Source organism: Ranitomeya imitator, chromosome 3 (genome assembly GCF_032444005.1).
Source record: "Ranitomeya imitator isolate aRanImi1 chromosome 3, aRanImi1.pri, whole genome shotgun sequence".
Classification (NCBI taxonomy): domain Eukaryota; kingdom Metazoa; phylum Chordata; class Amphibia; order Anura; family Dendrobatidae; genus Ranitomeya; species Ranitomeya imitator.
In genome coordinates this window covers 331,932,078-331,944,752 of record NC_091284.1, presented here as the reverse complement: position 1 = coordinate 331,944,752, position 12,675 = coordinate 331,932,078, and the positions used below count along the sequence as shown (strand labels likewise).

Genomic DNA, 12,675 nt, shown 5'->3' with positions numbered 1-12,675 from the left:
AGAAGGAGGTTTGCACTCAAAATCTCACAATACATGGCCCCATTCATTCTTTCATGTACCCGGATCAGTCGTCCTGGCCCCTTTGCAGAGAAACAGCCCCAAAGCATGATGTTTCCACCACCATGCTTTACAGTAGGTATGGTGTTTGATGGATGCAACTCAGTATTCTTTTTCCTCCAAACACGACAAGTTGTGTTTCTACCAAACAGTTCCAGTTTGGTTTCATCAGACCATAGAACATTCTCCCAAAACTCCTCTGGATCATCCAAATGCTCTCTAGCAAACTTTAGACGGGCCCGGACATGTACTGGCTTAAGCAGTGGGACACGTCTGGCACTGCAGGATCTGAGTCCATGGTGGAGTAGTGTGTTACTTATGGTAGGCCTTGTTATATTGGTCCCAGCTCTCTGCAGTTCATTCACTAGGTCCCCCCGCGTGGTTCTGGGATTTTTGCTCACCGTTCTTGTGATCATTCTGACCCCACGGGGTGGGATTTGCGTGGAGCCCCAGATCGAGGGAGATTATCAGTGGTCTTGTATGTCTTCCATTTTCTAATTATTGCTCCCACTGTTGATTTCTTCACTCCAAGCTGGTTGGCTATTGCAGATTCAGTCTTCCCAGCCTGGTGCAGGGCTACAATTTTGTTTCTGGTGTCCTTTGACAGCTCTTTGGTCTTCACCATAGTGGAGTTTGGAGTCAGACTGTTTGAGGGTGTGCACAGGTGTCTTATTATACTGATAACAAGTTTAAACAGGTGCCATTACTACAGGTAATGAGTGGAGGAAAGAGGAGACTCTTATAGAAGAAGTTACAGGTCTGTGAGAGCCAGAAATCTTGATTGTTTGTTTCTGACCAAATACTTATTTTCCACCATAATATGCAAATAAAATGTTAAAAAAACAGACAATGTGATTTTCTGGATTTTTTTTTCTCAGTTTGTCTCCCATAGTTGAGGTCTACCTATGATGTAAATTACAGACGCCTCTCATCTTTTTAAGTGGTGGAACTTGCACTATTGCTGACTGACTAAATACTTTTTTGCCCCACTGTATACAGTATATACCTGTATCTTTCTAGGGCTCCTTTCGGCAATTAAATACAAAATTCATCTTGGGCTACTCTTTTATCTTGATTCACAAATCCCCTCGTCCGCATGCTCGGTTGATTATTATAAACTACCTGGGGTTGGTTTGTGACCTGATATAAGCCTGTTGTCGGACGGGGCTTATATCTAACGAGGAACTGGTGGCAGCGTACCGTACAGTGTTAGTGAGGAACTCTGACAGTGATGGCCGTGAGGTTTACATATATATCCCCAGTCTGGACTAGTATATCGCCCCTCTCTGGGAGCTCCTCTATAACTCGTAACTAAAAGGGAAGCCTCTCTGGCGACTATTTGCCCTCAGTGCAGTTCCCTGACTGACATTGGGTAAGTGGTGGTGCCAGAGAGCCGATCCCTGCTGTGTCATTCTCTCCCCTCCCCAGAGATGAATGAAGTCGACACATTCCTCCCCCTGTACGATCCGTCACACCAGGGTTTACTATAAACCCAAAGAAGTGTGCTCTTGGGAAAGAAGAGGCAAAATTCTTGGGCTACATCGTTGGAAGGGGCGAGAAAAAAGCTGCAAATAGACAAAGTGGAGGCAATCCAAAAGTGGTTACAGCCATTCTCCAAGAAGCAGGTTCGGGCGTTTCTGCGAATTGTGGAATATTATCATGATTTATCACAAATTTTGCCATGATAGCCACCCCCTGACTGATCTTCTCAAGGGCACAAAGTCGACAATGATTAAATGGTCCTCTGAAGCGGAGATGGCATTCCAGGAGTTGGTCGCACCAGACTTCACAAAGGAGTTTGTGCTCCAGACGGATGCCTCTGAAGTCGGTTTAGGAGCTGTGAAGTCCCAGGTAATAGATGGCGACAAACACCCAGTCCTATACCTGAGAAGGAAACTTTCCTCCTGTGAGAACTATACCATCGACGGGAAAGAGTGCTTGGCCATCAAGTGGGCAATCGACACCCTGAGATATTACCTGTTAGGCAAAAGGTTCAGGCTAATATCTGGTCATGCACCTCTAAGATGATGAGGGAAAAGAAGGGGAAGAATGCCCAGGTAACTAGGTGGTTTCTGGCGCTCCAGAACTTCACTTTCCATGTGGAGCACAGGCCAGGGAGGTTGCATGGGAACACAGATGCCCTGTCCAGAGTCCCCTGCTTAGCCAGTGAAGGTGCCAAAACCCCCAGCTTCGGACAGAGTGGGGAATAAGTCACTGGTGAAGTGATGGAGGGTAGATACGTGTCACTGAGCAGGATGGCATCAGTGATGGAAAACCAGAGTAGTTTCCTCCAGCACCATGTGTTGAGAGGATTAAATGAGAGTTATGTTATTAGCTGGTTTGAGTGGACCTCCATAAAGCAGGTGGGAGGGGGTCCACCACATCTCCACATGCAGAGTCCTGACAGGACCTGTGTGATGTCAGGATCATGTGATCAGTCATATGATGGAGGAGTCACAAGGTCTGGGCTTAAATGGCAGAAGGCCGGAGCTTTCAGTGTTCAGTGAGGGCCTGGAGAAGGAGCACTCCAGGAAAGTGCTGCTGGACTGTTCAACCTTAACAGTGTGTGTTCTGCGACTGCCAGCCATAAGCAGGAGGAACCCCGCTCACAGAAGGACTTTTTTGTTTTGCCACCATTTTGTTTTGTTTTCCTGTTTTGCCCAGAAGGCTATATTTTTTTACTACACCTTGGTTTATGCTGCCTACAATAAACCACAGGAAATTCTTAAAGCTGCAGTGTACCCGTGTTTACCTCCATGTGCAGCTGAGTGAGCCATTCTACCAGAACATGTAGTCACATGCGCAGTCTCATTCAAAGCAAGTGTTTTGAGCAAGGCTGGACACAGTCTAGTCGGAATGTGGCCAGTAGTATTTGCAGGGATTGTACTCACTCAGGTGAATCAGGAGGAAGACAGGAGGAACATTCCTTTCAAAGTCCACGTGGGTTTATTTGCTTCAAAAAACCCGGAAGCACCATCAAAAAGGAAAAGAGCATTTAGAGCAGGCAAAACAAAACATCTGTGTCCATAGTACTCTAGCTCCTCCAAGAGCTATGTGGGAGTTCCTGCTCTCCCAAGACTCCAGCAGCCACTAACTCACATGGCCTGGTCACATGACCCTGACCTCACAAAGGTCCTGGCAGGATTCTGCTCCCACAGGCCTGTGGGCAAATAGGCTGAGGTAATGTCCAGCACTCAGGCTCAGTCTGGAGCCACGTATGCTGGAAGACTTCTCCCTCTCTGCACACAGACCATGGAGGTCTCCACACTCTGGCTCAGACTAGCCAGCACTGCCGCCCGTGAACAAATACACAGGCTCCATCTTGGGTGTTCAGACACCCCCCCTTGGGTGGGGTATGTAGGTGACTGGACCCACCCATCCCTCCAAGTCACCTGGAAGCCTTCTCAATGTATAGTAAATAACCCAATAACAAATGGATAATCGAGCAGTATTGAAAAGAATATGTTCAAGATTATTATATATACAAATAATACATAGAATACAAAATATAAAAAGGCAAGAAATACCATTTAAAATATAAATTTCAAAAGGTGGCAACACCATAGTGCCAGGTTCAGCAAGGTTGGTACAAAAGTCTATAACTATCTATTCAGAGACAAAGAGTATATATGAAAAGGAGCATTGAAATAAGAAAATTGTGTATCAAATTATATAAAGTGCATAGTGCATTAGTTTATACATGGTCAGCAGACTTACAAAGCATATGTGAAGTTATACAAATAACTATGCTCAATCAATGCTCCCATACATAGAATATAACTACTAAGCCAAATATCAGTCCACAGTGGATGGCAAAAGACCCTGACTTGTAAAATTCGGGAGGGCTAATTGAACATAAGGAGACACAATGAGACCAACCTGTACTAGGACGAGGGACCCCAATGTGCGTTTCACGATGTGCTTCTTCGGGGGCGTGGTCAATGTATAGTAAACCTCAGCAGTAGATCTGCTGAGCCAAAACAAGCCCAAGCTTCCATCACAGGGCCATGCACCTCTGTGATACATACCTCCTATTAACTACATGGGCAGTCACCATACCACATATGCAACTTGCATACTATGCTCATTCATTACAGTTTACACTGAAAGATTATCTTGAATGAACGTTCTAAAGAATGCTTGATCAAGATAAACTTTCAGTATAAATGCAGCTTAAGCCAAGTACTTGTTATTCAATAAGATATCTAGGATAGATGAACATAAAATACAGAGAAAGCTGCATATGAACATGTGGTAAGGCTCAGAGGCATAGCCAGGGATTCAACTCATGGGGGGGTGAAACATCTGAGTGGGCCGCCAACCAGGCAACCCTGATTACAACTGTAAAGAGGAGGCGATGGGAGCCCTGAAGAGCTGCTGAGTGATGTGGCATTAGTAAGTAAAGACTGCAATCTGCTGGCTGGACAAAATCATGCGCAACTGTCATGATCTAGGTCAGGATTTGTTTTTGGCTTTCCGGTCTGGTCAGGTGGGGGTTTATCTTCTCTGCCTCTCTCTGGTGTGTGGGTGGCTATTTCCCTGTGCTGTAGCTGGCAGCTGAGATCAGTGATAGTTCATGTCTCAGGGAAGAGCAGCTGATCTAGCGTACCCTGAGTGTGTCCTTGCTTCCTGTCTGCCCGTATTTGTATTTGCCCCATTCTCTACCTCTGACTTAGTGTTTTCTGTGTTACGGTTCCCTGCAGTTTATGACCCGGGTTGACTTCTGACCTGCTCTTCCGTCTTCTGTACCTGATTTGGATTGATCTGTCTGCCTCTGACCTTTGGTGTGTTTCTGGCTGTGCTTTATTCTCATCCTCTTGTTACCATGCTCCCAACCAGCTTTTTGAACCCTGGCTTGCTTTAGACATTGCTCCTGCCTGTCCCTCTGTCACCGCTTTCCAGGCTGTTGCTTACTTGGCTTGTATGATCTCTTTCTACTGCCTTACTCAGCTCTGCAGAGAGTCACTTGAAGTGAGCTCCTGTTACCTCCCTTCCGCTCCCTCTGGTGGTTGTCCTTGTACTGCACGACAGCAACCAACTGTCACCAGAAAAGTTGCAGAGAGCGCGACTTCATATGCGGGACCCAGTCAAATGCCTAGGATCATGGCAGGATTTTGTGCCAAGGAAAAGAACGGTGCGGACAAGGGCCATAGATGACCCTGAAGCCAGTGCGAAAGGCCTCAACGGAGTGTGTGCCCCAGAATGAGACCTAAAGACCCAACTACGCCGGTCAAGAATTAGAGATCTGACCTTCGCAGGTCCAGACCTAGAGCCCAGACTGCGCCAGTCAAGATCAGTATCTTCGCCCTTCACCGGTCAAGATCCAGAGCCAAGATGATGCCCATCGAGAGGAGGGACCCAGCCCTCTCTTCCTCAGGCCTAGGAAATACCCACTGTCAGTCAAGCACCGAAGATAAGCAAGAAAACATTGACCAGAAGAGGGTGCCTGAGGTTACAGAAGGACAATGAGTGAGCAAGGTGTCACTTCCAGCAATCACGTATGGTACAGGGGCAGCCTGGGTTAAGAGAACAGGTGGGGTGGGGGCAAATTAGTACACAGGTAGCTCAACGTTCCTTTATTAGAACGACGTGCTGCCTAGCGGGAAAAACCAGTGGCCCTCGCTAGGGCCATTGCTGCAGGAAGAGCTAACATATTAGCTCCTCAGGAAAGGGTGTAAGAAGGACACACGCATAATCCCTGAGAGACTTTTCCGTTATTCAAATTGTATTCTGAAATCTATTGTATGTTTAGTGTCGTATGGTTTAAAGGGAATCTGTCACCCCAAAAATCGTATATGAGATAAGGCCACCGGCATCAGGGGCTTATCTACAGCATTCTGTAATGCTGTAGATAAGCCCCCAATGTAACCTGAAAGGTAAGAAAAACAGGTTATATTATACTCACCAAGGGGCGGTCCCGCTGCGGTCCGCGTCCGATGGGTGTTGTGCCGGGCCTCAATGACCTTTCCCGGCTCCTGTGTGCTGCAGTACTTTGCTTTGCCCTCAACAGGGTCTGCGCCGGAGCCGTGGCAGGAACGTCATCGTATGAAGATAGGAGGCGTCGGACCCGCACCGCAGAGGGACAGCCCCTGGGTGAGTATACTGTAACCTGTTTTTCTTACCTTTCAGGTTACATCGGGGGCTTATCTACAACATTACAGAATGCTGTAGATAAGCCCTTGATGTCGGTGGCCTTATCTCATATACAATTTTTGGGGTGACAGATTCCCTTTAATGCTGTTTGCACTGTTTCGTACAATTAACTATTCCCTGACTACTGTAAATTCCCAACATATCGTGAGAAAGTAAATAGTTAATTGACTGTTACTGCCTTGTGTCTTCTGTGTGTTCCATCCGGTCACCTGCCTACACAACTATGATGGCACACCCTAATCGTGGGTATAGGGGAACCTCAGCTAATAACCACATTGTAGCTGAAAGAAATCTCTACACAAAGACCAACACTGATATTATCGCTATATGGTGAACACATAGTGGTAGAAAGCAGTCCTGTTGACCATATATGAGATTGTAGTACAGCTATTGATAGTGTCTTACAGCTGACATTCTTTCTGATGGTCTTTCACCTTTTCCGTCTTGCTCAGTCACAACAACTTCTCCAGCCACAACTCATCTTCAGAGATTAAAACAAAGAAACATTTTACTTCTCACATTTCTTGCATCATCCCCATCTATTCCCATCCTGCTGACATCCCAATGATGAGCCGCTGCTCTCTATTAATGCACCTGCTGTGTGGTACAAAAACAAAGCTCCTCTTAATGCCCGACATAGTTAGTATTGCCACCACTGTGACCCTTAAATAGTAAAATGTCTCCTTTGTGAACACACAGTAGCCTCCACACATTTTAATGGTCCCCAGAGTAGCCTCCACTTTGTATAATGGCCCCCAACCTTTATAAGGGCCCCCACATTAGCCATCAAACTGTATAATGGCTCTCACATTAACTCCCACACTGTATAAAGGCCCACAAAGTAGTCCCCATAGTTTATAACGGTCTCCACAGTAGTCCTCTCCACACTATATAATGGCATACTATACATAGTTTATAACAGCCCCCACAGTAGCTCCCACCTTGTGTAAAGGCCCCCACAGTATATTATGGTCCTCACAATAGCTCCCGCACTGTATATAGGCCCCCACACTGTATGATGGTATCCACAGTAGCCCTTAAACTTTATAATGATCCCTGTATTAGCTCCCACACTGTATAATGGCCCCCACGCTGTATAATGGCCACCACAGTAGTATCCTCATCGAATGATGGCCCCTTATTATCTCCCGCACTATATAATGGCAGCCGTATTAGCTCTCACTCTGTATAATGGCTCCATATTAGCACCCAAGCTATAAAATAGCCCCATATTAGCTCCCATCTTATATATAATTGTCTAAGGGTCACTTCCGTCTGTCTGTCTGTCTGTCCTTCTGTCACGGTTACTCATTCGCTGATTGGCCTCGCCAGCTGCCTGTCATGGCTGCCGGGACCAATCAGCGACGGGCACAGTCTGGAAGAAAATGGCCGCTCCTTACTCCCTGCAGTCAGTGCCTGTTGCCCGCATAGTCCCCTCCGGTCACCGCTAACACAGGGTTAATGCCGGCGGTAACGGACCGCGTTATGCTGCAGGTAACGCACTCCGTTACCACCGCTATTAACCCTGTGTGTCCCCAACTTTTTACTATTGACGCTGCCTATGCGGCATCAATAGTAAAAAATGTAATGTTAAAAATAATAAAAAAAAAAAACTGCTATACTCACCCTCTGTAGTTCGCTGAGCCGCACCCGCCGGCTGCCATCTTCCGCTGTACTTTCCGGTGGCAACGATGGTATGGCAGAAGGACCTGCCATGATGTCACGGTCATGTGACCGCGACATCATCACAGGCCCTGCGCGCCTGCGCTAGAAAGACCTGCCATGACGTCACGGTCATGTGACCGCAACGTCATCACAGGTCCTGCGCCCATACCAACGCTGGGACCGGAAGCTGCCATGGACTACAAGGGCTCCCTCGGCAAGGTGAGTATATGTTTATTTTTTATTTTTTCTCCTGTGACAAACCTGGCTGGGCAATATACTACGTAGCTGGGCAATATACTACGTGACTGGCCAATATACTACGTGGCTCTGTACTGTATACTACTTCGCTGTGCAATATACTACGTGGCTCTGTGCTGTATACTACGTCACTCGGCAATATACTACGTCACTGGGCAATATACTTTGTGGCTCTGTGCTGCATACTACGTTGCTGTGCAATATACTACGTCACTGGGCAATATACTACGTAACTGGGCAATATACTACGTGACTGGGCAATATACTACGTCACTGGGCAATATACTACGTGGCTGGGCAATATACTACATGGCTGGGCAATATACTACGTGGCTGGGCAATATACTACGTCACTGGGCAATATACTACGTCACTGGGCAATATACTACGTGTCTGGGCAATATACTACGTGGCTGGACAATATACTATGCCACTGGGCAATATACTACGTCACTGGGCAATATACTACGTGGCGGGGCAATATACTACGTGGCTGGGCAATATACTATGTGGCTGGGCAATATACTATGTAACTGGGCAATATACTACGTGACTGGGCAATATACTACGTGGCTGGGCAATATACTACGTGGATGTGCAATATACTACGTGGCTGGGCAATATACTACGTGGATGTGCAATATACTACGTGGACATGCATATTCTAGAATACCCGATGCGTTAGAATCGGGCCACAATCTAGTGATATATAATGGTCTCCACATTATCTCTCATGCTTTATAAAGGCCCCATATTAGCTCCCACAATGTATAACAGCCCCATATTAGCTCCAATGCATTATATTGGCCCCATATTAACTGCCACACTGTATAATGGCCCCATATTAGCACCCAAGCTGTATATTAGCCTCATATAAGCTCCTATGCTGTACAATGGCCCCACTTTAGTTCCCACGGGGTATAATGACGCTCATATTAGCTTCCGTGCTCTATAAGGGCCCCCCACAGTAGTCCTGACAATGTATGAGAGGGGCCCCCCACAGTAGCCCCTGCACTGTATGAGGGTTCCTCATACTTTATGATATCCCCACAGTCCCACCGCATGTTTTAATTAAAATTTAAAAAAAACTATACTCACCTAATCCAGGATCCTGACGAGTCCACCCCACAAATGTGGTCATCGGACACAACAGGACATCAGAGTCCCAGCACAGTGTAATGACGTCATCGAGCTGGGACCTTGAAGTCCTGTGCTTACGTTAGTGCATCACCTGCTGTTCTGTAGACTGCAGGCTTAAGGCGACCTGTAGTCTACAGAACAGAGAGTGGTAGTGCAGAGAGATTGTGTCTCCATGCACTATGGCAGGCCTTAACTGCGTAGTGGTATTGACCACAGGTGGGTCCCTCTGTGTGAGGGCCATGGGGCGACAGCTCCTTCTGCCCACCGAGTACTTGGGTTATATTTGGCCCAAACATACTCCATAATTGTGAAGCAAAATATAGTACTATATAACACCAATAGAAACCTTCTATCCAAATGTCAAACAAAAACAGGGAAGGAAACAGCAAACTACAATAAACACCAAAAGAGGAACAACCATTCCCAAAATGGGTTAAAAATACATTTTTATTAAACAACTAGATGGTGGCCCGATTCTAACGCATCGGGTATTCTAGAATATGCATGTCCACGTAGTATATAGCACAGCCCACGTAGTATATTGCCCAGCCACGTAGTATATTGCCCAGTCACATAGTATATTGCCCAGTCACGTAGTATATTGCCCAGCCACGTAGCATATTGCACAGCCCACATAGTATATTGCCCAGTCACATAGTATATTGCCCAGTTACGTAGTATACAGCACAGAGCCACATAGTATATTGCCCAATTACGTAGTATATTGCCCAGTCACATAGTATATTGCCCAGCCACGTAGTATATGGCACAGCCCACGTAGTATATTGCCCAGCCACATAGTATATTGCCCAGTTACATAGTATATTGCCTAGTGACGTAGTATACAGCACAGAGCCACATAGTATATTGCCCAGTCACATAGTATATTGCACAGCGAGGTAGTATATTGCCCAGCCATGTAGTATATTGCCCAGCGACGTAGTATATTGCCCAGCCACGTAGTATATTGCCCAGCGACGTAGTATATTGCTCAGTTACGTAGTATATTGCCCAGTCACGTAGTATATTGCCCATCCACGTATGTCACAGGTTAAAAAAAAATATATATATATATATATATACTCACCTTCCGAGGGCCAGTTGTAGTTCGATCACATGACCGTGACGTCATGGCAGGTCCTTGTCGCGCAGGGCCTGTGATGACGTCGCGGTCACATGACCGTGACGTCATGGCAGGTCCTTCTTGCGCAGGCGCGCAGGGCCTGTGATGACGTCGCGGTCACATGACTGTGACGTCATGGCAGGTCCTTCTCGCGCAGGCGCTCAGGGCCAGTGATCATGTTGCAGTCACATGACGAGACGTCATGGCAGGTCCTTCTCCCATACCACCGGAATCTTCCGCTTGCATGGAGCTTTCACCGGACCGTAGCCAGGAGCGGGAAAGGCGGCGGAAGGTGAGTATACAATGATTTTTTTTTTATTATTATTTTTAACATTAAATGTTTTTACTATTGACGCTGCATAGGCATCATCAGTAAAAACTTGGTCACACAGGGTTAATAGAGGCGGTAACGGAGTGAGTTACCCGCGGCATAACGCGGTCCGTTACCACTGGCATTAACCCTGTGTGAGCAGTGACTGCGGGGAGTATGTAGTGGGCGACAGGCGCTGACTGTAGGGGAGGGACTAATCAGACTGTGGCCGTCGCTGATTGGTCGCGGCAGCCATGACAGGGAGCTGGCGAGACCAATCAGCAACTTGGATTCCATGACAGACAGAGGCCGCGACCAATGAATATCCGTGACAGACAGAAGGACAGACAGACAGAAAGACGGAAGTGACCCTTAGACAATTATATAGTAGATTTCGAAACTACATAATAATGATAATCATATAAATAATCCAATAGATATCATACAGAAGGGAATCCATAAAAACAGGAGCAGGAATAAAAGTGGGACACCTGGAAATAGCAAAGCAGTATGCAAACAGCATCACAGTACTGATATAAGTAATCTGCTTCAAAAGGGATATAATGTGTCTATATATATATCAAATGTCAATATGGTTATAAATAAGGTGCATGTGCCATAAATATAATAAAACAGAGAATTCAAACAAGATACCCCAAAATATCCCTTTACATAGCAGAGATACAAGTGAAACACAATATCACATGATTCAGGCCAAAGGTCCCATAGATGCTGTCAGAACACAAGTGATAAATGATAAAGAGTCAAATAAAGCTATGCATATATACCTCAGAATATAGGTATCCAGGTACCCACCAAACCCGACGCACGTTTCGCTCTGGGAGCTTCGTCCACAAAACGTGCGTCGGATGTGGTGTGCACCTGGATTATTTTTATGATTATCAATATTATGTATTTTGGAAATTGTTTAATAAAAATGTATTTTTAACCCATTTTGGGAATGGTTGTTTCTCTTTTGGTGTTTAAAATATAGTACTACATGTATGAATAACCTACCCTACCCTCTCCTAGTGTTTCATCACCCATCCCCTGCAGACTGTGAGCCCTCGCGGGCAGGGTCCTCCCTCCTTATGTACCCGTGTGCCTGTTATCTGCTCATGTTTAATGTATTTGTCTATATTTGCCTCATATTCACATGTAAAGCGCCATGGAATAAATGGCGCTATAAAAATGTATAATAATAATAATAATGAATGATGACTTCACAGAAGAAATCACAGATTTTTCAGCTGTGGAGTAATGACATGCTGCAGATTTTCAGTTCCATACTTAACATGTACAGATTTGCAGCAGATTCCAAAAGCTGAAGTCCTGGCAAAATTTAGTTCAAGGTTTGCTGCATATTTTACCCTTTGCAAAATATTTTAAAAGATCTTTTATCAGTACTGCAACATAACTACTATGTTGCAGGATCAAATATTAAAGCATGCCCTGAAGTCAATAATGATGTAAAAACCACATGATGAAAATTTTGCAGATTTCTGTAATAAAGAAATTTCCTGCATCTGAATGTGGCCTTCCTGTTAAACTGAGAGACACCAGCAGACAGATACTATGAGAGAGACTTGTGAAGTCTGCAATTTAAACTGTTCATTAGCATGAGATAGGCTGACTTATGTGCTGTATGAACTGGTCAATGAAGTACTTGTGGAAACTTTTTGGTAATATTTGCAGGTTTTTTAATATGACTATGTTCATACTCACCCGTGGCTGAAGGCTATGCCATGCTGGCTGAACTTGACTCCAGTCCCAAGTTGCAAGCTCCAGTTCCACTTCTCCCAAGAAAATGTTCCTTGCTAATGACCCACGATGCCACACAGAAAGGTTTAGGAAATGGCTTTGTAGTTCTGATCTCTCAAACTTGTACTGTCATATAAAAGCAGTATTATATATACTATGGCCTGGAATAACTAGTATACACCAGAAATAGTTACTACATAATTAAAGG

General features: G+C 45.5%; 1 protein-coding gene across 4 annotated transcripts in view; it reads right to left on the bottom strand.

The window, feature by feature from the left end:
* The window catches only part of SYTL1 (synaptotagmin like 1), a 268,530-nt gene that overhangs the window by 14,787 nt on the left and 241,068 nt on the right, over positions 1–12,675 (bottom strand). For 3 of the 4 annotated variants that reach the window (XM_069756730.1, XM_069756731.1, XM_069756732.1), the window contains one exon: positions 12,432–12,593. The exons of the other annotated variant lie outside the window; for it this stretch is intronic. In XM_069756730.1, coding sequence (XP_069612831.1) covers positions 12,432–12,593 — 162 coding nt within the window. The remainder of the gene's footprint in view (positions 1–12,431; positions 12,594–12,675) is intronic. 4 annotated transcript variants of the gene reach the window in all.